The sequence below is a fragment of the Plecotus auritus genome (assembly GCF_963455305.1).
Source record: "Plecotus auritus genome assembly, chromosome: 7".
Classification (NCBI taxonomy): domain Eukaryota; kingdom Metazoa; phylum Chordata; class Mammalia; order Chiroptera; family Vespertilionidae; genus Plecotus; species Plecotus auritus.
Genome location: NC_137774.1, coordinates 159,413,035 through 159,440,699, shown reverse-complemented (window position 1 = coordinate 159,440,699; position 27,665 = coordinate 159,413,035). Strand labels below are relative to the sequence as shown.

General features: G+C 36.4%; 1 protein-coding gene across 13 annotated transcripts in view; it reads right to left on the bottom strand.

The window, feature by feature from the left end:
* The window catches only part of CDH18 (cadherin 18), a 727,687-nt gene that overhangs the window by 149,283 nt on the left and 550,739 nt on the right, over positions 1–27,665 (bottom strand). For all 13 annotated transcript variants that reach the window (XM_080682139.1, XM_080682135.1, XM_080682142.1 and 10 more), the window contains one exon: positions 11,392–11,511. In XM_080682139.1, the coding sequence (XP_080538265.1) occupies positions 11,392–11,511 (120 nt within the window). The remainder of the gene's footprint in view (positions 1–11,391; positions 11,512–27,665) is intronic.

Here is a 27,665-nt window from a genome sequence, read left to right as displayed (position 1 = left end):
TAATGTCCATCGCTAGCTACACATTTCCCCATCTTTCAGGTAATTTGTGGATACTGTCCCAATAGAACTTTTCTTGTTAGAGGCAAACCATTCAGAGACCCAATTTTCCACTTCTTTGTATGTTTTGAAGTGCCGCTCAGAAAGTACGTGTGCCATCAACTGGAACAAGTGATAATCTGAAGAAGCAAGGTCTGGTGAAGGTGAATACAGCGGGTGGGTTAATACTTCCCAGGCAAGATCTTTTAATGTGTCTTTAACTGGTTTGGAAGTGTGTGCTGGTGCATCATCATGAAGCAAAATTACTTTGCCGTGTCTTCTGGAACATTCTGATCGTTTCACGATTAAAGCATGGTTCAAATTGATTATTTGTTGTCGGTAGCAATCAGTATTAACGGTTTCACCTGGTTTTAGAAGCTCATAATACACCACACCTTCCTGATCTTACCAAACGCAGAGCATTGTCTTATTTCCTAAGCGATTTGGCCTTGCAATCGATGTTGATGGTTGACCTGGATCAACTCATGATTTTGTGCATTTGGGATTCTCAGAATAAATCCACTTTTCATCGCCAGTCACAACTTGATGCAAAAAGGACTTTCTTTCATGCCGTTGAAGCAACATTTTACTGATGACTTTTTGGTTTTCCATTTCTCTTTCATTCAGTTGATGTGGCACCCATTTCCCTCCTTTAAAATCTTTCCCATTGCTTGTGAATGATCAGAAATTGTTTGCTGAGCAACATTTCATCTTTCTGCAAGTTGTTTTTGAGTTTGACAAGCATCTTCATCCAATAATGCTTGTAATTGTTGGTCTTTGAACTTTTTTGGTTGACCTGACGTTCTTTGTCTTTCACATCGAAATCATCACTTTTAAAGCATTTAAACCAGCGTTCACAAGTATCTTGAGATGGAGCATGTTCACCACAAGCTTCCCGAAGTATACGATAACTTTTTCTTCAAAATAAAGTAATTAATTATAATTTCCCGCAAATGCTCTTTCTTTGGCACAAAATTTGACATTTTTAAGCGTAAAAATATATATGATGTTAACACCTTCAGCAGATTTGACATATGAAGTTTTGAAGCTTGCTGTCAATACAACAAAATAGCATACATATGAAATCACATACATATCAACATATCTGTAACTCCATCTACTGAAAAAATCTGCATTATTAACTGGTACACCTAATATTTTGATTTTAAAGGGAAGACTTATCTCAAAATGTTAGAAGAGGTAGGCACTTTAGAGCAAGGAAAAAGAAAAAAAAATGTGAGAGATAAAATGATTAAACACATATTTTTAAAACCTCAATTTCATTTTTCTTTTCTGGTTTATATATTCAACATGTCTAAATTTAATATGAGAAAGACAGAATTTATTTTTGAAAAATGAAACAATTATGGTAATAACAAAAAGATTTAATATTAGGATCAGGTATTATTTGAAAACAACTCTCCACAAATCATATTTTATTGCTATAAATGACTAGTGTTATCTTCTACATGTCATACTAATCATTTTGAAAGACACAGAGATGAATAATGGAAGTTCTCAAAAATGTTGTCTTCTAGACATGTCTTGTTCCTCAGGAATAGTTTTCTTTGTGACCTTAAAACTCACTAATGATTTTTTTAAATTATGATATCTCAAATACTTAGTATTCTAACAGCAGTTATATACTAATTTGTAGGCAATCATTTGAGAAAGATTCTAAATTAGATTACATGATTGAGAGAAATAGAAAGATTTTTTAAAATGTTTATAAAAGACAAAACATGAGGCTCGTATGCAGCATAGTAAAAAAATAGTGCTAATTACAATAAAAATTACTAGTAAAATCTGCAATGAGAATAAGCCATTTATTTCTATTGAACTTTTACAAAATTAATGTTATAAATTTTGATAATATATCCCTTTAGTAAAGATAATTATGAACATGATTCTATGTGTAAGGCACTGTACAGGATCTGGTTCAGACAGAGCACAACAGAAATATGGTCATGTTATGCCCTAAAGGAGTTCTCAGGTGAAAGAAAGAAGTGCTTGCTATGTTTTGTGAGGAATACAAAAAATGAGCTCAAAGATCAGAGGGATTAGTTCCAACTAAAGAGTATGGGAAACCATCCATATGTGTAGAAGTTGGCCTGAGACGGACATGCCAGAATAGAGTAACAGCCTAAGTAGAAAAATAATGCACAAGTCATACTTGGCTGAAATATAGAGGTAGGTGGACGATTAGATGGATAGATAGATAACACTAATGAATTTTATCCTAAGGCAGTTGAGATTCAGTTTAAATATCTAAGCTATTTGATTAGGGAAAAATCAAAGGGTGTCAATGGGTTTGCAATACATTCTGTCCTTGGGCCAGAGAAACAATAGCCTCTCAGAAATTATTTAAAGGACAGGGGGAAATTTGAATTGCTTAGTGGTTACACTTCATAGATGATCCTTAATCAGGTTTAAATTTGAAATATTTCATGTCATACAGCTCTGCAATACCTGACAATCATCAACTTAGCTAAAGATTAGATATACCAATATATTAATTCCTGGCAATTTTCTCAACAGCAACTGTTTAGGTGTAGGATACATGGAATGAAATTACAAAAGAAAAAGCTAAATTTATATTTCCCCATGAAGAAATAGTATAAAATTAACCAACATTGATTTCTACCATTTCCTGTAACTCCTATTTTATAGACAATGAGATTAATTGTTTCCTTCCAAATAATAGCTGGTCAATTTTGTTGCAAGAAGTTAATATTTATTAAAAAACATATTCAATTTGGTTCACTTATTTGTTTGCTTGTTTAACAGTTTTATTTACATTTAATTTATATACCATAAAATTCACTAAGTGTCCAATTCAAGTTGATTCAATTGCATGGATCCCTCTGAGGCCGCAACAAATAGTTTAACTGACTTATATAGAACACTAATCTATAATTTTGTCCCATTAGAACTATACCCACAGCAATTAAGTTCAATAGATATTGTTAATTCTAGTCATGTCAATAGGATGCGATAATTTCCTTCCTACCAATTCATAGTTATCTGATATCTATAGTGCCTATAAAGGACTTTGCTGTCAAGTAGCAGCAAAGTAATTTTTTTTTGTTTTGTTTAGAAATGCATTCTCAATGGAGTATCAGAATAAAATGCCTTTGGTTCCATTCTCTGATCCTCCAATATCAACAATAAACATAACTGTTGATATCTGCTTTAAGTTATTGTGGACAATCTCCTTTTCTGGTTTAGTGCTGGCACTAGAAGTGTAAAGTGGCTACTCATACACAGACAGCAGTATGCTCTCTCTAGAAGGTGGCTTTGGAGTTGAGAGCAATAAAAGTGGTCTCAGGGAGTCTGTGCCACACCTGCCTGGGCAGTGCATTGCACTATGAAGTTGATTTATTGGTCTGGAAAGCACATTTCACAAAGATCCAGGTATCAGCATTTTATGTGTCTGCATGTAAAAATAACCTAACCGGATCCTTTATATCTCACTGGCCAAACTACGCCATGGCAGCTACAGGGAAGCTTAAAATCTAGCTTTTTAAGTGAGTCTGTTACTATAATGAACAAAATAAGAGTTCTAATAGGATGAGCAAAATGATAAATTTATATTGAATGGACAACCACTAGTGTCTACTATATTTCATTGACTCTTAATTTGTTAAATGCTATATAAAATAGACTTTTCTATTAAGTTGTTAAATCCCATACACATTTCTGCAGTTCAGGAACTATTTAGATTCTTTCTAAAAGAGATAATGTATGACAATTTTTAAAGTAAATTGATAATATGACATAGTTTTGAAATAATGCATTCCACTTTTCCCTCGCGGAAGCAAATTTTTTAGCATTGAGTTTAACAATTAACTATTTTTGTTTACTATGCAGTCGAGTGAATGAAAATGTATAATTATTTGTGCATGCACTTATTATTGTTATTATATCAATTGGGGATGGGCTACGAAAAAGAAAAATTGACAAAACATATTCTACTGTGGAATATTCTACCTTCTGCAGATCTTGTGGACCCTACTTTAAGTATATTAACTTCTTGTGTGTGTTTTGTGCCATTGAGTCAGCTCCCACTCCTGGCAACCCTTTGAATGAGTGATGCCCACAATGTCCTGTCCTCACCAGCCCTGCTCAGCTCCAAGTAGACTCATGCCTATGGCTTCTTTTTGGGGTCAATTCGTCTTTTATATGGCCTTCTTTGGTTCCTTCTGCCTTCTATTTTCCCAGACCCCCTGCCTTCATATGATGTGACCAAAGTAAAACAGTTTCAGTTTTCTTATTTTGGCCTCCAGGAATATTTCAAGCTTAATTTGCTCTAGGACCCACTTTTTTTCTGGTGGTTCAGGGTATCCATGGAGCCCTCCTCCAACACCATATTTCAAATGAATCAATTTTTCCTATCAGTTTTATTCTTTGCTATTAATAAATATGAAGCATTGCTTTGGGGAAAAGAAAACTATTTTCAGGTAGGTTTTCATACTACTCAACTATAAACAAGAAGGAAATCTTACCTTTTTCAACAGCATGGATGGACCTGGAGAGTATTATGCTAAGTGAAATTAGCCAGTCAGAGAAATACAAATACCATGTGATGTCACTCAGATATAGAATCTAATAAGCAAAATTAACTAACAAAATAAAAACAGGCCCATATAGAGGACAGACTGACAGTTGTCAGAGGGAAGGGGCTGGGTGAAAAAGGTAAAGGGCCCTGGCTGGCATGGTTCAGTGGTTGAGCATCGACCTAAGAACCAGGAGGTCATGATTTGATTCCTGGTGAGGGTACATGCCCCGGATGTGGGCTTGATCCCCAATGTGGCGTGTGCAGGAGGCAGCCAATCAATGATTCTCTCTCATAATTGATGTTTCTCTTTCTCTTTCTCCCTCTCCCTTCCTCTCTGAAATCAATAAAAATATTTTTTTAAAAAGGTAAAGGGATTAAGAAAAAAAACAAAAATAAGAGAAACCTAATAGACAGACAATGGTATGGTGATTGCTTGAGGGAAAGGGGGGTAAGGAGAAGTAGGAGAGGGTAAAGAGGAGATAAATGATGATGGAAGAAGACAAGTGTCAGCTAAAAATAACTATGATTATTATTTAAAGTATTATTTATGCAGATACATTGATACCATTATTGACTATTCTCACTTATTCTTTTTTAAAAAATATTTTTATTTTATTTTATTGATTTCAGAGAGAAATAGAAACATCAATGATGAGGGAGAATGGATCAGCTGCATCCTGCACACTTCCCATTGGGGACGGAGCCCACAACCCAGGCATGTGTCCTTGACCAGAATCGAACCTGGTACCCTTCAGTCCACAGGCCGACGCTCTAGCCACTGAGCCAAACCTGCTAGGGCCTCACTTATTGTTTCATATTATGGTCAAAATATCTGGTCTTCACCATTGTCAGATTGTAAAAATTGTAAATAAAGCTTAACTAGAATTTTGTAAACCAGTATATTCTTCTGTTTTCCCTGACATCAGGTTTTTATCCCGGACTTCAGATTTCCAGAATTGACCATCAGGAAGATTCATCCAATCTGTGTAATATGAGCACAGACTTAACATCTATGCACTAACTAAAATAACGAAGTCATTCATAAATTGTTGACATGAAACAGCTAGTGTAGAGAATCATCAGGTGGCTATAAATGACATGACCATAAACAGACTTGCATTCTTAATTTAAAACTGCAAAACTGCCCAGCAGGCATAGCTCAGTGGTTGAGCCTGAGCAGAGACCTATGAACCAGGAGCTCACCATTGGATTCCAGGTTAGGGCACATGCCCAGGTTTCAGACTCGATCCCCAGCGGGGGTCCGTGCAGGAAGCAGCCAATCAATGATTCTCTCTCATCATTGATATTTATCTCTCTCTCTCCCTCCTTGAAATCAATAAAAATATATTTTAAAAAAATAATAAAAACTGCACAACTGCTCCTTGTGAATCCCCCATTCTGTTTCTAAGACCCTAGAAAGACACAGAATACATTTCTGTTCTTGTCTTTGACCTAAGTCAGAAAATGTACTTTCTTTTTGCAGCACCTCAATCATTCAGCTTCTAAGAGAAACTGCATAGTTTATAAAGAAGCATAGGAACTTTGAACATCTTGATTCATTTTTAATGAAGTTAGCACTATATTAACTGGACTAGGGCTAAGATTTGAGCTGCACTAATAAACAACTATCAGCCCAGATTTCTCTTGGCTTTGGTTCCCTAACCTGTTCATACATATGACTTCTGCACTCAGCGGCCTTCCTCAAAATGCCTTGTTTAAGGTTAGCAGTTTTCATAAACATGAAAATGGTTCCTTTCGTTGATAACTCTGATGTGTTTTCTAGCTGAATTAAAATCATATATTCAAACAAAATTAACCTCATTAATTTTACATTAACATGATTTTGCATAAATCTGGGCAGCAATGATGTATGTCTTTTATATTCCATTGTCATCTCCTATGGTTTATTCTTTCATTGTCTTCTGCATCTTAAAAAAGGTAATGTAAGATAGCATTACTTTCATTGCTATACACTAAGCAAATGACATAAAACAGTTACCTTGACAAAGATTATTCAAAACAATAAATTATTCACAAGATTTGTTTCATATTGATTAATGGGATTTCAGTGTCAAACATTACAGAACTTATTAAATAAATTATGTATAGTATAGCTACTCAAAGGTCACATAATTCAAATGTATGGATGCAGTGATTCTTAGATTGTTTATAAAATAGGAAACAAGGCCTCATAGGCAGCTGAGCATTAGAAAGTCATTGTGAGTACCAAAATATCCCTTTTAATATGATAAAATAATACAACCCAAAGTCCTGATCTTAACCATAACCACTCACAGCACTATATGAGCACAAAAGTTCTGCTTTATTATAATCGGTATTCATTGAAAGTAATTGGAAATGTGTTGAAATATAATCATACCAAATAAGAGGACAGAATGAAAGTGTTACTATTAAAATATACATTTATAAGTAACTACTATGCCAACATTTCTTATATAACATCCCTTCCATAGCAACTGTTAAGTTTTTAGTATGTTTATTTGTACTTTATTCCAGTTATTTTAAGCACAACTTCCACTAAATTCCTTACTTCTGAGGGTGTATAATTACATGGTACTAGATCTTTTTAAGTTTAAATTACCAAAGAAGTCTTAACTTTAAAGACAATAATGAGCATTCTAGGTTATAATACTTATTAGCACAGACAACTAAGACATTGAATATTTAAAGAATCTTTATAGTAGTACATATATCCATAGTTTCTCATGATGCTTCAGCCACTATAATATTAAAATTAAAACATCAACATGCAGGCATACATTTCACACAGTGAATTATTGTGCTTAAAGAAAAGAGCAAAGAAAATGTAAGAGCCAAGATAATTTCATAGAACAGTATGTGAGCAGAGCCTGTTTTAAGTTATAAATAATATTTTTGCTTAATGAAGTACTTAATTAACCTATAAATATGTATAACCAACTGCAATATTTATTTAAATATTGTGTTACAGATACATTTTGCTTCACTAATGCACAAATTACAGAAGAGTACAACACTAGTCAAATCTTGTCCTCAGAAGCCTACTGTATCCAAAGTATATACCAGTCCACGCACACACCCAACATGTGCAAACATTCAGATAGACATTCAGACACACATACACACACAGAATTAGTATTTGCTTTTTAAAAAGTTCAAAAAGTGCATAGAAATTTTCAAAATTCATATAGGATATTTATACCATGCATTATTATTTTAAGTAACTGTAATATTTTTTAAAATAAACATTTGTCTATGTATAGGATAGCTAATGGGCTAAAGCAATGACTTTTTTAACCCTTTTCACCTCATGGCACACATAAACTAATTACTAAAATTCTGTGGCACACCAAAACATATATTTTTTTTGCTGATCTGACAAAAATTAGGTATAGTTTTGATTCATACACACTAGGTGGCTATTGTTGTGTTGGCTGTTGTCATTTTTCTATTTGACAATCTTAGGAAAAAGAGGTCAGTGTGCCTTACTAAATAGTCAGGTATTGGATTTTTTAAAAATTCTTACATTGGTTGAAAATCACTGGGCTAAAGCCCATGTGTGTGTTTGCATATTTATGCATGTGTGTGCCTGCATGCAAGTGTGTGTGTGTGTGTGTGTGTGTGTGTGTGTGTGTGTGCAATACTAAACAAGGTAATTGGAACAGTCTTCTTGTTTCCTTCCTCTAGGGAGATGGATATATAAAGTGAGAAATGTATTTCTTTCTTATATAAAACAACCATGATTATTGGGAAAATAGAACAAAAGGAGCAACAGTAATATCAATGAGATGTCTTAAGATTTTCTATCACTACAATGGCAATCCTATTACAATATAGAAATAATCAAATCCATGTCAAACACCTTAAATTTACAAAATGTTATAGTGTAAATATATTTTAATAAAACACATATATTTAAGTAATTCCAAACCTCCCTACCAGATTAAAAATGTTTACACATATGTATACATATTTTTGTCCCAGAAGTTTGATTGCCAAATTAATAAATATTTTATTTCTAAATATTTAGTATATCACATTCGGTTTAGGTAACATTACATTACTTATTTTTATAATCTCCTAATTTCTATTTTTACTTAATTTAATTACATATTATAATTTATTCTATAATTAAAATGCATATAATATGTGGATATATATGTGTGTATATTCTTCATTTACATATACATATCCACATATATTCTTCATTATTTTATTCATAAGTTATGAGAATTATGGGGCTAAGCAGTATGCCTGATGTCTATTCTTAACTTCTGTATTGGAGCATGACAAGGATGAAAAAGAACAAGTAACTTGGTTGCATCTCTTTGTAAATATGATGGTGATAATACTCTTAGCAATCTAATGGTATTAATCATTGAAAGTGTTCTTGTCTATAACATCTTTTCAGTTAGATGTACCATATTGGCTAAGATAATGGTAAACAAACCTGGAGTCTATAAACTTGTGGAGCAAGGTTCCCAGAAAACTTGTGTGTTTATTATGTATACTAGAGGCCCAGTGCACAAATTTGTGCACGGGTGGGGTCCCTCAGCCTGGCCGGTGATGGGGGCCGATTGGGACTGGTCGGCCAGGGGGAGGGACCGCAGGAGGTTGGCCAGCAGCAGGAGGTTGGCTGTGGTAGCACACTGATCACCAGGGGGCAGTTCCTGTATTGTACGTCTGCCCCCTGGTGGTCAGTGCATGCTATAGCTACCGGCTAGTCATCTGGTCATAACAGTGGCTTAGGCTTTTATATATATACTAGAGGCCCAGTGCACAAAATTCATGCACGGGAGTGTGTGTCCCTCAGCCCAGCCTGCACCCTCTCCAATCTGGGACCCCTCAAGGGATGTCCGACTGCCTATCGGGATCGGGCCTAAACGGGCAGTCGGACATTCCTCTCACAATCCAGGACTGCTGGCTCCCAACTGCTCTCCTGTCTGCCTTCCTGATTGCCCCTAACCACTTCTGCCTGCCAGCCTGATCACCCCCTAACCACTCCCCTGCCAGCCTGATTGATGTCTAACTGCTCCCCTGTCAGCCTGATTGTCCCTAACTGCCCTCCCTTGCAGGCCTGGTCACCCCTAACAGCCCTCCCCTGCAGGCCTGGTCCCCCCCAACTGCCCTCCCCTGCAGGCCTGGTCCCTCCAACTGCTCTCCCCTGCAGGCCTGGGCCCCCCCCAACCACCCTTCCCTGCAAGCTCAGTTGTCCCCAACTTCCCTCCTCTGCTGGCCTGGTCACCCCTAACTGCCCTCCCCTGCAGGCTTGATTGTCCCCAACTGCCATCCCTTGCAGGCCTGGTCCCTCCCAACTGCCTCCCCTGCTGGTCATCTTGTGGCGGCCATCTTGTGTCCACATGGGGGCAGCCATCTTTGACCACATGGGGGCAGCCATCTTGTGTGTTGGAGTGATAGTCAATTTGCATATTACTCTTTTATTAGATAGGATAGATGAATATAAGGGGGTAGTTATGACCAAAGGTGGCTCTCTGCACTAGTTCTGTGGTAGTGCCCTTTACTTGAAGACCCCACTTGTTAATCTTACTCAGAAGGCATCAAATGTGACTTAGGGAGCTACTGGAACATCCTGGATCTCTCTCCTTGCTTCATCTATGTCTCATGATTGGTATACCCTTGAAATTATTAGTAAACCTGAGACTTATATGTACTGTACAGCTGTCTACATTAAAAATGAGTTTTATATTTAGCCAAGTTTTTATTAACAAATTGTCAATGAGGCCAAGCTTTTAGTGGTTTTTAGATTGTGTTGTTGTAACATAACCCTATAATGCATTATTGAATATCCTTCACTTCCATTTTGGCATCACATCAAGTGATATGATAGCATATGATTGTTTTGGCCAGAAAAATAGAGAGGAAAGTGGGCAGATTCAGTTTTCCTAAAAAAATGTTGATATGTCTTTGGATTTATTCTCAGTTAATTTCTCATAATTAATATAATATTTAAGGGCTGAAAATTCTTTCTCTTTAGGAAAAAATGTCAGTTCAATACAATTCTCCAATGTAATATACAACAACTTGTGTGACAATCAAATACAAATAAAATATAAAATAATCAAAATAAGTCATTTACCTTCTTTTGCAAAGAATTAAACTAATATGTAAATAAAACAAACAATAAACTTGAAAATCTCATTTCCCACAATGCCCCATGTTTGTTTTAAGGAGAAAGTATTTCACTAACTGTTACAGGAATAAACTAATATAAGGAGATTTTTACTGGTATAGGTATGAATATTGGATAATCAAAATCCTCAGGAAAGCAGTTAATTTATCTTCAATTGTCCAATCACATTGTTTTAGAAAAGTGAGGGTATTTTCAAATGTGCTACAATAACAATGTCAGATATAGAAGAGTACACAAAAATACAGGTGATCCTTGATCAAAGCAAGGGTTAGAGGTGCTGATCCCCCCCGCACACACTATAAAAATATGTGATAACTCTTGATTCCCCCAAAATGTAACTACTAATAGCCTACTCTTGACCAGAAGTCTTACTGATAATATAAACAGTTGAATGGCACATATTTTGTATGTTATATGTATTATACACTGTATTCTTACATGAAGTATGCTAGAGACAAGAAAGTGTCATTAAGAAAGTTAGAAATTAAATACATTTATAGTACTATATGTAATCAATGGAAAAAAAAAACACATCTAAGTGAATCTGCATAATTCCAACTCATGTTGTTCAAGGGTCAACTATTAAAACATGGTTTTCTTTCATTGTACATGCACCTGCACACAAATCATACATAAATGCACTAACCTGTTTTAGGATCTACGGAGAAGTAGGGCTGTCCCTGGAGAATACTGTAAACCACCCGGGCACTGTTTCCATAGGTAGGGTCATCTGCATCAGTAGCTGTCACCTGCAGAACAGAGGTACCTGTGCATTCAGGAAAACAAATTTTAGTATGTTATGGCATTCAGCATGTAATTTGTACACAGAAAGAGTTATATTGAGATATCTATGGAGAACCATAACGGATTTGTCCCACTAATTTTAATTCTTAGATTTATCAGCCAAACATATTCCTTAATTTATTTGCCTGAGTCCAAAATAGAATATGATATGACTCTCTGTGCTGATAACACTCACATAATTAGGTTTGGGTTGGATTAATGTTTAAAAGTCAGATCAGTGTTAATTGTAGGACAAAGTCAAAGCTGTAATGAGAGTGTATATTGCCTGCTACATGACTGTTCAGAAAACCAGGGGTGGAATGGTTTTGGAAGATGACTGAATTGACATTAAATTATTAATACCATCAACAGCCCATTCAAATCATTTCTGCCATTCATGCTCTTTTTATTTCATACATGGACAGTTAATGAAACTCCTAACTGGTTCCCGTGGTTCAGTTAGCTTTCTTTTAGTCTCTTTTACACAGTACCAATATAACTGTCTTTACACAATGGGTATCAGGATATTCCCACCACACTAACTTTTTGGTGATTAAAATGCATTTTAGAGTAATTTATAAGCTTTAAAATATTATATTGTGGTACTAATTTTTTTGGATCTATTATGTTAGTTTCTTTATGTTTACACCTTTTAAACATTATTTGAATCGTTAGATAAATCAATCTAGTATCCAGTTATTCCCAAATAAAACTGATCTAAGTGTAACATGACAACCATCTATTAAGGACAATAGCACTTCACTATAGAATTAGTGGTTAAGAGCTCTCATTTATTTATAACATGTATTTGATGAGTCATCTACAAGTGCATACATTATTTGAATAGTTAGATAAATCAATCTAATATCCAGTTATTCCCAAATAAAACTGATCTAAGTGTAACATGATAACCATCTATTAAGGGCAATACAACTTCACTGTAGAATTAGTGGTTAAGAGCTTTCATTTATTTATAACATGTATTTGATGAGTCATCTTCAAGTGCATACTTGATATTTAATTTGCCACACTAGAAAATTCTACATACTAACACAGGTTTTATATCAAACAAAAATATTTCCACAATCAAGTAAGCCTCTATAAAATTTTGCATTCATTTTGGTACTTGACTATGGAAGTACTGACAATTATCAGTCTTTAATTTTAGTAATTACTTCAAATATGCAGGTATGACAGACCTATTATGAGTCTAAATTCCAACAGAACTTTAAACAAAGCTTCTCCTTTGCCTATGAGGGATCCTAGAGAACTTAAAAGAATTAGCATGAGAAGTGCAACTGAAAATTCTTATTAGCAGACCAAAAATGTATTACTTTTAATAATACACTATGATTCAGAGCTAAATAGTATTGTTACATTGATATTCTAAGCAGAAATATAATTAGTAATTAAGCATACCCAGAAAAGGAGGACTGACTGTGTTATTTCTAAAAGAAATCTCTAATTATGGGTAATAAATACAATTACAACATCAAATGCTGGTGAGAATGCTGAGAAACTAGGTCACTCATATACTGCTGGAAATATAAGTTTAGCAGATTCTTGTAAAACTGAACATACGTTTACCGTAAAACCCAGCAAGTTGTACTCTTGGGCATCCATATTAAAGTAATAAAAATATATGTTCACATAAAAACCTGTTTACAAATATTCATAGTTACATCATTCATAGTAGCTCCCAGATTAACATAACCTAGATAGCCTTCAATGGGGAAATGATTAAGCAAACTGTGGTACATTCATACTATCAAAAACTAGTTAGCAATAAAAATAAATAGACTATTAATATTTGTGACACTGAAATAAATCTTCAGAGAATTATATCCAGTGAAAAAAGCCAGAGATGGGACCTTGGAAACTCAGAGGTTTGATTCCACAGAAATAACACTTTCTAGGATACCTCATCCTCCCATGGGGGCCTCCGGAAATTCTTATTCCGGCAGCATCCCAAGAAGCTCACTTCTATGGACAGCCATGGGGACACAGAGGACATCCACTAATAATAATATCATTTTATAGTTTTGCAAAATGTCACCATTGGGAAAAAGTGAGTAAAGGATATAGGCATAAGGAATCTCTCCATATCATTTCTCATGACTGCATGTGAATCTATGATCTCAATATTAAAAGTAAAAAAACAAAGTCTTTTTTGCCTCAGTGCTGGTCCATTCTTAGAAGCCTTGTTTGTGTGTACCATGAATTTTCAGATTCTAGCACTACATGTTCTGGCTTTATTATACTTATCAGAGCTAATCATATGTAAACTATCTCTTTCACTACTAAGTATAATTATTACTATTATAGAATATTAAAGACACTTGCTCCAATATTCATCTCTCCAACTTGTTTAGAGAATACCAGTAGGTAGATATTTACAGAAAAATGTTGATTTAGGAGACATTTTCATTGGTACCTCACTGAAACTAATTAAAATCTGTAGTAATTTCCCTGGTCAGGCTATAACAGTGGATAAAATGTTATAAAATATTACCAGTAAAATATTTGACCTGATAGGAAAAAATGCTAATAATACCTGGCATATAGAGATGACTAGGATTCAAAAAAAAAAAGAAAACAGGATAGAATGTTGTGAAATAATGGTCAGTAAGAAGCCACACTTATACAATCCCAAGCTTTTGAAACTTGCTCTGGTTTTGCAATAGTGATTTAAGTCTAAATCATTTTTAACGTCTTAAAATAGTCCCCAAGCAACCATTCATGGAGAAAGCTGAGAAAAAGAAATAGTACAAGATCACACCTCATTAATGGTGATGAGCTGGATCTCCACATGAAGGACAAAGAGCGCTCTGCTTGGCTTGAAGTGTCTATAAAACCCAGCCTTGTTAAGTAAAAGCTGAGAAGCATGAATGGAGTGACAAATGGATGAGAAAGAACAAGGTAGGAAAGGAGATAGAAAAGAAAGAAAGGTAGATTGGAGGTATTGACTAAGTGATGGTTAAAGTAGAAGAGGTAAGTAAACAGCAGGAAAGGGTTTTAGGGGAAGAAAAGAAAATATGATAGCCCTCTACCCAGGTCACAGACTACAGTCCTTAACACATCTCTGTGCTTCAGGCCTCACAGGTACCGGGCAGTTCTATTTGTGTGTGAAACAAGGAAGAGCAAATTGCCTCTCTCACTGTACTTTGGTGGCATCTGAAGGCAACAGGCTGCCACTTTGAGTAACAGATAGCTGGTTGAAGGGAGCGGAGGTATATGCATTGCACAGAGCAAGAAAAAGTCAACTTGCCCCAGGAGATAGCAGCAGGAGAGATAAACAACAGGGATGGAAATCTCTTGCTCAAGTGTTCAAGGATTTCTTACCAAAGAGAATTAATAAGGGAGTTTCAGGCCAAAAGAAAATTATCTACACTCTAATTAATTTAAAGTTCAGATGGGAAAATTATAAGAACCACTGGTGCTTTGGGAAGTATTTAAATTAGAAAAAAAAGCTTTCTTTTTCATTTAAAACATAAGTAATCAAAAAATAAGAACGCTTAAAGTGTGTGTTATGAGTTGGATTATTTCCCCTGAAATTTTTTTTTAAATATATTTTATTGATTTTTTACAGAGAGGAAGGAAGAGGGATAAATAGTCAGAAACATCGATCAGCTGCCTCTTGCACACCTCCTACTGGGGATGTACCCGCAACCAAGTTACATGCCCTTGACCGGAATCGAACCTGGGACCTTTCAGTCCACAGGCCGACGCTCTATCCACTGAGCCAAACCGGTTTTGGCTCCCCTGAAATTTTATATGTTTGAGTTTTAAATTCCAGTAAAATGACCTGGAATTAAAGTCACTGTAGATGTAATTGGTTTAGATGAGATCATTCTGGAGTAGAGTGGGCTCCTAATCCAACAGGACTGGCATTCTTATAAAAATGGGAAATTAGAAGACACACACACACACACACACACACACACACACACACACACACGGTGAAGTATATGTGAACATGGAGGAAGAGATTGGGGCGATATTTCCACAAACCAAGGGAAGTCAAGCATGTCTAGCAAACCACTAGAAGCTAGAGGAGAGGCTTGGAACACATCCTTCCCCAGTGATTTAGGAGGGAGCATGGCCTGCTGTCACCTGGACCTCAGACTTGTACCTTCAGAAACAGTGAGACAATAAACTTCTGTTGTTTTAGCAACCCAGTTGGTAGTATTTTGGTACAGCGACCCTAGCAAACTAACACAGTGTGCTACAATTGCAGTGGGAAAAATGATATTTATTCTCAGAATTTACAGTTGTTCCTTTAACAGATTCTGAAAAAGAGTCTGGGGTTATAAGTCAAGGAAAAATGAGGCATAATTTCCTGTACTATTTGATACCGGATACATCATAAATGAGATAAAATTAGAACTTAATCTCATAAGAGAAAAATTAAAGCAAAAAATAATGGTATTTTATTTTTTTATTATTTTTATTTTTATTTATTTCAGAGAGAAAGGGAGAGGAATAGATAGAAACATCAATGATGAGAGAGAATCATTGATTGGCTGCTTCCTGCACAACCCACACTGGGGATTGAGCCCACAACCCAGGCATATGCCCTTGGCAGGAATTAAACCTAGGACCCTTCAATCCATAGGCTGACCCTCTATCCACTGAGCCAAACCATCTAGGGTAGTGGTCGGCAAACTCATTAGTCAACAGAGCGGCAAACCACGGCTCGCGAGCCGCATGTGGCTCGTGAGCTGCAGTTTGACCACTGGTAGGGCAATGGTATTTGATTTTTTAAAACATTAGACACTATTTGTGATATAGCCTGTTGGCATTTTAAAATAAATTAATGATTTATATTGGTAATTTTAATGAATTTTTATTTCTGGTTAAAAGTTTAAGTGAAAAAAATCATCAAGATTTATACATTATGTCTGTGTAAAGTGTCCTATATTGGACCATTTAATTCATTTATTCATGTTATGTGCCCTAATTGCATAGATAGTAGAAAAGAAATAATTATTATCCTCTCCTCTGGTAGATTTTCAAATGAAAATATATAAAGTGATGCCTATAAGATCATTATTTCACCAGAATATTAAAATAATAATTTAATTTTCTATGAAAATTATTATATGGATTTGGTCAAGAGATACTAAATCAACAGCCCCTTCCCTACATATTTAGTTTTCATAAAAAAAATTTTTAAGTGCTATATGTTTTCTTAACTTTCACAATAGTTTCCATTAAAAACAATGAACAGAAGCATTGCATTTAAAAGTTTCATTAGTTACTTAGTGTATAATCTTTTCATGGTAAATATTTCCTATGGTGCACTCTTAACTGTTCCCATGCTACGGATCAGCGTCCCTCAGCTGATGTCTTATACAAATCTGAAAATGATTTAAGTACATAAAAAAGCTCTCAAGATATCTTTTCTACAATAAAACTGAAATCCTGTTTCCTTTGAGGATTGCCCTGTGTCATTCCTTTCATTTAGTTTCTTTTTGTACTACAGCTTTATAAATAGCACACATTTTATAAAGTTACATGCCAGTGAGAAGCAGAAAGAGTGGACTTCCTTGAATGTCTCTGAAGACCGACTTGAAATATTTAATAAGCCATTTTAATACCAAGCAAATATTCTCTGAGATTGCAAATTATTATGCATGATTTGTCAGGGTTCACAGCTCTGATAAAAATCTCAAGTGACTCAATGTTGAACCAGAAATTTGGGTAAAAGTAAGCTGAGGACTTATGGAGGCTGAGAGTACCTCTCTGAAGAAATCTCTTAAGGCTTAATTCTCAGAAGATTTTTCCAGAGAAAGTGAAAAAGCAATAGTCATCAAGCTATAGTTTAAATGTCATTTTACACAGGAGGGCTGTAATTTCACCAGAGTGATAGCACAGGGTTCTAGTCATCATGCCATTCTATAAAGCTTTGAGTATTCACCCAAGAATCATTTGATTAAAGAAAAATCCTTCTTCAACAACACTTTTGAAACAACTAGGTACCAAAACAAAAGTTACTCTTCTATTTCATATCTTGGCTAGTGTTATTTTCTGTGTATCTTCAATTATATCCTTTTTTTTTAATAAGAATGCCTAATGCTAAATTTCATATTACTCAAGTAAATTTTATATTATACTAGAGGCCCAGTGCATGAATTCGTGCACAGGTGGGATCTGGCCAGCCCAGCCCCAATCGGGGTGGATTAGGGCTGGGCTTGACAGGAAGAGGAGATGGTGGGAGGTTGGCCAGCAGGCCCACCCTGATCAGGCCTGATCAGAGACAATTGGGGTGGGGGTGCTGATCAGGGGCCAGCAGCCAGGGGGAGGGGCCATGGGTGGTTAGCTGGCTGGCTCTGCTCCTGATCCGGTGGGGGGCCAATCTGGGGTGGGGCCGGGCAGGAGGAGGGGTTGCAGGAGATTGGCCGGTGGGCCCTGCCCCCTATTAGGGTTGGGGGCAATCAGGGGTGGGGCCAGCCAGGGGAGGGGATGTGGGACAATCAGGGTGGTGGGGGCCCATAGGAGGTGGGGCCAGCTGGGAGGAGGGGCTGCGGGAGGTTGGCCTGCCAGCCCCACCCCCTATTGGGGTGTGGGGTGAGATCAGGGATGGGGTGGCCAGTGGGAGGGGCTGTAGGAGTTTGGCCGCCCAGCCCCACCCCTATTGGGGTAGGGGCATGCCATCAGGAGAGAGGCTACAGGCTTATCGTGGTGGGGCAGGCTGATTGGAGTTAGGGCTGGCCAGGGGAAGGGAGAGGGCATTTGGCTGGCTGGCCCACTCTTGATTGGGGTGGGAAAGTCCGATCAGGGAAAGGCTGGCAGCAGGGAGGGGCCAAGAGGTTGGTTGCAGGCCCCATCCCCTGATGGGGCAGGTTTGCTGGCCACAGTGGGCATCATAGCAACTGGTCATTAAGGTTGTTATGGCCATTACGGTCACTGGCTTTTTATATATATAGATTTCTTTAATAAAAAAATTATGAAATTATATGTATTGAATGGCAATGATATGGAAAGCCCTCTGCTCTCAGCCATTTATTTGAATAATGAGATTAACCTATTGAAAAAATTACATTTCAAACCATTTTACAGATGTAGGCACTGAGGTTTCAAAGGTTCTACAGTTGACAATTGGAGAAGGCAGCATTCGAGCCTGGGCCTATCTATTATGCTATATGACATTCTTTCCTATATACTCTTTTGCCCCACTTATTCATGATTTTTTGAATCCTATTTAATAGTCACATTATCTTCTACCTTTTTCTTGTTTGCTCCCTTGGCAGTACATCAGGGCAGTCCAGATGCATCTGCATGGGTGAGTTCATTGCACATCTGAATTTTCAGAATAGAATTTGGGAAGCATATACTCTAATGCAGTGATCTGTGAATTGGGTTCAACTTACAGTGAAACTATTTATTCCAATAAAGTAATTTATATTATAAATTAATCAGTTAATTTGGGGAGTCTCAAAACGAGTCTACTTTCATAAAAGTTAATGGAGAAACTTTAGGAATCAGAAGTATCATAAAATATAACCTGGTGGATCAATCAACCACTAAACAAAAATGTCATTAAAATATATGTATTCTTCTAGGAGTTTCAGTTTCAGGCCTTACATCCAACTCTCTAATACACTTGGAGTTTATTTTTGTGTGTGGAATAAGATAGGGGTCCCGTTTTATTGTTTTGCATGTGGCTGGCAAGTCTTCCCAGCACCATTTGACAAAAAGACTATTCTCTCCCCACTATATATTCTTGGCTCTTTGTCAACAATTACCTGACTAGATATATGCATAGGTTTATTTCTGGTCTCTCTTAGCATGTTCCATTGACCTATGTATTTGTTTTTATGCTGATACCATACTGTTTTTATTAACATAGCTATGTAATATAGTTTGCAATCTGGAAATGTGATGCTTCCATCTTTGTTACTTCTCAAGATTTCTTCCGCTTTAGGTCTTCAGGGGTACCATACAAATTTTATATTGATTTTTCTACTTCTTTGGAAAAATGCCATGGGGATTTTGATAGGGATTGCCCTGATTCTACAGATTGCTTTGGGTAGTATAGACATTTTACCAATATTATTTCTTCTAACCCATGAGCATGAAATATCTTTCCATTTGTATGTATTTTCACTTTTTTGCAGCCATGTATTATAGTTTTCATTGTGCAGATTTTTCACTTCCTTGATTACATTTATTCCTAAGTATTTTATAGTTCTTAATGGTTTTGTATATGAGACTGTTTTCCTAATTTGTTTTTCTGATAGTCTGTTAGAAAATGATTTTTTGAGCCACTAAGTTGTATGTTGGTTTGTTACACAACAGCTAACTGACATAGACAAACAGGTGTAAGATAAAAAATGAGAAGAAAAAAAGTATGAACCTTAGACATTTTTGTACAATTTACAATTTATCAGTTGTCTTGTGTTATGACTCACATGCACTCTAATTTACCATGTACAAGTACAGAAATGGTCTCATTTGGAAGATTATACCCCAGGGTAGTGATTTAAAAATGTCTACTAGAATCTTGGAAGAAATCCAGGGTGAAGCTCCCTAGATGTTTGGGCAGAACTAAATCAGTCCCCCTGCAAACAGTGCAATAAAGTAAGCACAGCTGGTGCCCCTACTTGTTGCTGTGCAACACAGAACACAGCTGCAGATGGAAATGAGCCTGTGGGTGTGAGATAGGAGAGGGGAACAAAAATGACAGGAAATGATCAGGGATGTTTCAGTACATCTCCAAAGAGTGAACCGCACAGAACTGAAGGTTCATATAGTAAAATTTCATCTTTTTTTTAATATCCCATACTAAGTTTCAGTTATTAATGGAAGTTAAAGTTTTTAAATAATGCATGCAATTTTCATACAAAGTCATATGTTGACCGCTCCAGTAAACTAAAAACATTATTTATATCATATGTTATCATTTCTGAAGTGCTTTTAAATAATATTCAATTATAGGTATATTTATTAATACACAGAAGAGAATAGGTAGAGATTTATATATTTCCTTATAAATATGTTTCTGTGAAAAACAAAGAAGATATGACATTTATTTACAGGCAAATTGGATTGTGATTTGGTATGGTTTTCTTTGAAACAACTTTAGATGTAAAGCATTTTTAAAAATTTAAAGTGACTGCAATGCAACCATATTTAAATTTATACTAAACACTCCTGATTCCTGGTGAAAGCGAGACTGTTGTTGCTGAAATCTTGGTACACGTACGTACAAATAGAAGGGAGCTTTTTAAATAATATGTCCTTGTAATATCACTAAATGTCTTAAGACATATACCGCCCTTTTCATCTGAGAATGGCAATACTGTTTGCATATACAATTTCATTCCTTCTATATTCATTTCTAAACTGCCACACAAGACCTTAAATGTCTACTCCAAAAACAGGATTAATTTTAATTCATGGTAATGTTCCTCTTTGTTCCACATGACAATTAGTATTATTGACTTTTCATTTCCTATTCTTAAGTCTTGTTTCTGAAAAAATAGACATTTAGTAAAATTATGTAAAACCAAATTTAAAAAGCACTTCTGTAGACTAATGTATAGAAGATAGTAAAGTCATCACGGTTGGGATGATCATGGACTGCATATCACAGGAGAAAATGTCAAATGTGCATCAGTACAATGTGTACCAAGTCTCTTCGTGGTCTACTCAGGTTACATAGCCCTTCATATCATTACACTGTCATGCTGTCCATATATGTTCACTTTGTTTAATCTGACTCCATTTTTAGAATAGAATCTAAAGAGCACTATGACAGCCAATGGCTTACTAGACACTGATCATAATTCAAATGATCCTTTTCTCAATTAATGCTTTAAAAAGGTAAATTTAATTATTTTTAAATGAGAGCCAATGCCATTAAAGTAACCACACAATTGTTCTTTAAGCACCAAAAACGTATGCAAATGTTGTTGCTGCTGTTGTCATCACATTGTGCATTTGGATGTGGCAATTAATATTTAAACATAAAAATTACTTACCTGGGCAGACGGGATGGTTTTTGTTTACAAAAGATATGACATGAACATTCTAACATTATGGCATTCTTTTTGGAAGTGACTATAAATGTAACAAATAACATATTCTTCCATTCGTGATTCTACTTCAAAATGTTTTCCTTCTTTTCTCTTGCGTGTTCCCTAGGACAGATGTTCTCAACTGAGAGCAGTCTTGCCCCCCAGAGAGCATTTGGCAATGACTGAACACATCAGGATATGGTAGTAGTGGGAAGCAGTGATATGGGCATTTAGTGGGCAGAGACCAGGGATGCTGCTAAAATCCTACAATGCACAAGCCAGCTCCCAAGACAAAGAATTATCCAGTCCAAAGTGTCTGGATAAAAAACCCCTGCCTTCAGGGATATGATTCCCTAGATAGTGGTTGAAATTACAGGATGTAAATCAGAGAGATAAAGAAAAACTTTATTAAAACATGCATCGAAAACCACTACAGTTTATTTTATATCTTTCTTTATTAAACTATCCAGAATACCAGAGACTTTGCCTGCTTATTATTACCCACTGACAAGAAATATGTAAGCACATTAGGCTTTTTTCCCTGGCAGTACAGTGCACAGCAATTACTTGGAGGGCTCCATGACCATTACTTAGCACTACGGATACACAAGAAATAATAATCTGATAAAAAACACAACAAAACTGTGCACCCTGAAAGTCTCTGGTGCTATCTTTTCTGTATTCTCATAGCATATTTTGCTAAGCTATGAAGGGAATTCATCATTTGCATGATGATCCTGCTTATCCACCTTTAAATACACCACACACACACACACACACACACACACACACACACACACACACACGCACACTCCCTTCAACTCACAGGGAAGGGAGGAGTTATTTTTCATCATTGTATTCTCTATGAGAAATGCTCCCCCCTTTTTTTTCTAGTCCAACTGACAAACCCCTATTTATTATGTTAGATTCACAGAGGACATCTTTTCTTATCTGCCAGCTACACTCTGCCCACTCCAGAGTTTCCCTACATTTTGCTTATCAAACACAACATTAAAATTGTTCTGTTTTTATGTCTGCAAGCTGCTCCAACTTAGGGTCATTGTTTTATTTACCATTTTATTACTAGCCACTATCACCTTTCTCAGTAGATTACATGCTTTCAACCTTTCTCCCTCTCTCCAGGAGAACCGGAGAGATAGATATAAGGAGAGAAAACAACAATGACAACAACATTTTTTTTAATGACTAGCTAATTCAAAACTCAATTAATGAGATTATGATAAGCACAATGATTTCATAAAGCACCATATACTGGGGGAAATTTTGTTGTCACCTATCTACATTGTTGGCCTTTATTAGTATTAAAAACTGACATTTTTAAGTTAAGTATTCATGTCCATCACACATATTCTGCAATACACACTTATTTTTTCAAACTGAAGGCTATTCCAAATAGCATTTCTGAAAACTCTTTCCTTATAAAAATAATAGAGATCTCTGTATGTCAGCATATACATACAAATCCATTTATTTTAAGGTTGCATAGGGTATCTGTGTATGTTTGAAGAAGCATTTATTTGAAAACTTCCTTATCTGTACTTTAAGCATGTTTCCAATTTTGGAATATTATGAATGATACTGCAGTGGGCACTCTTTTACATTCATCTTCCCATATCCATGTGGGTATACCTATAGAATAGTTATCTATCTAGAGATTGTCCAACAAATTAGGATGTTTGTTTTTAAATATTAATAGATAAGGGAATTTACTCTTCTGCTAATAGCTCTGCACATTAACAATTCTGTGATCATCAAACCTGCATACTTGGTAGGTGAACATTGATAACTCCTTCTCCTTTGTGGTTTCTTAAATTACTAGTAAAATTTGAGATTTTGGAGGGGATAATTAGAGTGTGTTTATTTTTTTCTATGAATCTCCTTGAATATAATTTCCCCCATTTTAATTTGAGTGTAGTATATTTTTTATTTAAAAAAAGCCCCATAAGAACCTTTGGTGGGATTATAAATTATTACAGCCAGTATGGAAAATGGTGTGGGGTTTCCTCAAAAAATAAAAAAATAATAATAAAACTAACTTAGGATCCAGCAATCCCTGCCCTAGCCTGTTTTGCTCAGTGAGTGGAGAGCATCAGCGTGCGAATGAAGGGTTCCAGGTTCAATTCTGGTCAAGGGCACGTACCCCAGTTGCAGACTCCTGGCCTTGGTCAGGGGCTTGTGACAGGCAACCAATCGATGTGTCTCTCTCACATCAGTGTTTCTCTCAGTCTCTCCTCCATTTCACTCCCTCTAAACATGAATGGAAAAAATGTCCTCAGGTGAGGATTTTAAAAAATAAATAAATACATGACCCAGCAATCCCACTTTGGGATATTTATTAGAAGAATATAAAAACACTAAACATGTACCCTTTGTTAATTGCAGCATTATTTACAATAGCCTAGATACAGAAACAACCTAAGCGTCCATCAATAGATGAGTGGATAAAGAAGATATGATATATAAATACAATGAACTACTACTCATTCATAAAAATATAAAATATTGCCATTTGTGACAACAGAGATGGCTATTGAGGGAATTATGCTAAGTGAAATGAAATGTCAGATGGAACAGGCCAAAAAATGTATGATTTCAGACATACATATGTGGAATCTAAAACAAACAAAAACATAAACTAAGCAAACAAAATTAGAACAAACTCATAGATACAGACAACAGGATATTGGTAACAAGAGGGCTATGGAAGTGGTTGGGAGGGGTAAATATATGATGATGAATGGAAACTAGACTTTTGTTGGTGACACAGATACCAAATTATAATGCTGAACACCTGAAACTTATATAATGTTATTAACCAATGGTACCTCAATAAACAACAACAGACAAACAAAGAAACAAAAAGGCCCTTATGTAATAAAAATTAGTTTTCTGTCTGCCATCCATGATGTTCACATATTTATTTATCTTTCATCATATTAGCTTTAGCATTATTATGTGACATCTGTATTTTCAAATGTTTATTCACTTAAATTCATGTCTTATTTCTTATTGCTTATTGGATTCATAGCTTATACTAAAGTATTTTATCAGCAGTGTTTGTTTTGGTGTTTAGTGGTTATGTTTTTATTAGCAGATTGAAAGTTTCTGTTTTTATTGCTTAATCATTTACTTTGTTCTTTTTAAAATATTTTCATTGATTTCAGAGAGGAAAGAAGAGGGAGGGAGAGATAGAAACATCAATGATGAGAGAGAATCATTGTTCAGTTGCCTCCTGCTTGCCTCACACTGGGGATCTAGCCCACAACCTGGGCATGTGCCCTGACGGGTTATCAAACTGTGACTTCCTGGTTCATAGGTCAATGCTCAACCAGTGATCCACACAGGCCAGGCTACTTTGTTCTTAAGCATGGAGAACAATATACTCTTTCATCCTGTCCCAATATCATGAGCACACTAGGTCCTCCATCTGAACTCCACTCCTTAGCTGAGCTAATGAGGCTACTTTCCACTCCAGAAAATGGCTCTGGACTACTCCACACCATCCATGACAAAGGTTTTGGTAAAATGCCTACCTGGAACCGGTCCATTGTCTTTATCCACACTATGCCTAATGTACATAATTTTGAGATTTTCAGAGGATTTTTTTTTCAAAAGCATGTACCTGTTGGACTCCTTAGGGCAGCCGTGGGCAAACTACGGCCCGCGGGCTGGATCCGGCCCGTTCGGCTGTTCTATCCGGCCCGCCGAGCCGAAAGAGCGGAGGGTTCTCTTGCTCTCCCCTCCGCTCCTTTACTTTGAATTTATATTAGTTCACACAAACACTCCATCCATGCTTTTGTTCCGGCCCTCCGGTCCAGTTTAAGAACCCATTGTGGCCCTCGAGTCAAAAAGTTTGCCCACCCCTGCCTTAGGGATTCAATTCTAGAATATATAAATGACTATTCCCATACTTCCAGGCAATTATGAAGAATTTTTCTCTTCATGGTATTCGGCCATCCCCAAATCCTATCTCTTAAACAAAAGGAACGCTATAATAACATCCAATCTACTCTACTGGGTCAAAAGTAAGACCCCCCACTGCTGGTTTAGTAAACAAATGGATTCTGGAACACCTACTTTTTTGTTGTAATGATTCAACAACTCTATTGACCCAGATTTTAGTACTTTTACTATATTAAAATAATGGGAACTCAAAAGGTAAAGCTCTGCCTAGCTTAGAAATATTTCCCAATTGCACTTCTCACTAAACATGCAATCTTGGGCAAATTACTTAATTCTATATATCTGTTTCATCCTCTGTAAAACAAAGATCATTTTAATGTTGCCTTCATGATTATGCAAGCATGAAATTATTGCAAACAGCATGCAATGCCTGACACATGCTAAGTGCTCAATAAATATTCTCTGGAGCTATTTCAGTGGTCATTATTACAACTGCTGTGGCAACCCGTAGTCTCAGACCCTGACAAAACTAACTTGTTTTGTGGGGATCGATTTTAGATTTCCTGTAGAACACCAAGTCTAAATGCAAAATGTCCAATCTCCTTTTACCCACTGATCAGAACTTGTACAGATAGAATTGATTCCACAGTTGATGGCAAGCAAGATTTAGGTCTCTGAAAACTGTGAGCAACACCACAGCGAGAAAGGAACATTGCCATCATAGCAAAATCAACTAGCATCATAATTACAGGGGAAAGGAGTGAGAACTTCATGTATTATTTGCAAATCAAAGCACTTAATGCAACATGACATGGCTGTTTCTTATCTGATGCTGAAACCTCTCTCCCTGTTCCTTTAGATTCAGTATTAGGTCCTACTTTTTGCTTATTTGGTCCATGTACAACCTAGAATTTGGCAAAGTACCAATTAGGGTTCAATGTACCTTCATGCATCTGAGATTGAATGGAAGAGTTTAAATAGAAAGAGATTTATTTTCAGAAGAAAGGTTTTGGGATGGGTAGGCCAGGACTGGAGCATCAGTTCCAGGCCCTTTTCTCTCTCTGCTCCATCTCACTCAGCAAGAGGCTTTGCTCCTGTGGTTGCTAGCAGCTGCTGCATTTCCACATCTGCATTATAGGCAGGAAGAAAGGAACACGTCAGTGCTGACATATATGTGCCAGCTATGACTTTTAGTCCGCAAACCTACATCTTTCCTGGAAGCTCCCTCTTTGGACTCCACTTACATTGTACCACCTAGAATTAAGTCACATGGCCACTCCTAGATGAAAAGAAGTGATGGGATATGAACATTTGACTCTGCATGGTGCCACCCTGTACAAAACTGAGTTCTCTTAGTAACATAGAAGGTAAGGCTGAGTATTAGTTAGATCAGTTACAGTGTCTGTGTAAAGGGAATAAGCATGACCTTATTATTTGTAACAAATGCCATATTTCTGCATATATGCATTATTCAGCAAGGCTGGCAGAACACGGACTGCCCTAAATCAACAGATGCCGGGTCTATTATCAGGACTACAACACCATCCTCAGATTTTTCCCCCTACCTCTGGCCTCGTTTCCTGAAAGCCCTTATAATAGAGGTTGGCAAACTTTTCTGTCTTTTACAACACAGGAAGTGTTTTAGGCTTTGTGAGTTAGTCTTGACTGCAGCTACTCAAATCTGCCACAGCAGTACCAAGACTACTGCAGGCACAATAAAGATGAATGGCTATGACTGTGTTCCAGTAAAACATTACTTACAAAAACAAACAGCAGGCTGGCTTCTTCTCCCTGCCATTGTTTGCTGGTCCTGCTCTACAGCATTGCTAGCTTTTTATTTCTAGAACTAGAGGCCTGGTACACAAAATTTGTGCAAGAGTAGGCCTTCCTTCCCCCGGCTGCGGGCACTGGCTTCCCTCTGGCAACTGGGACCCTGGCTTCCCTCACAGCCCCGGCTTAGTCAGGAAGGACGTCTGGAAGGAGATCCGGTCTAATTAGCAATTTACACTTTTATTATTATGGATTAGAGTCGATGTATCACCTATTCTTAAGCACCCAATGTAAAGTAGTTTCTCCTTCCACTTCCATACATTCATATTCCAATGCCTCTAATGTACACATGTCAAAAATAATCTTTATTCAAATAATAAATTGTAAATCTAAGCTTTAAGTCTCAGGAATGGTCAAAATT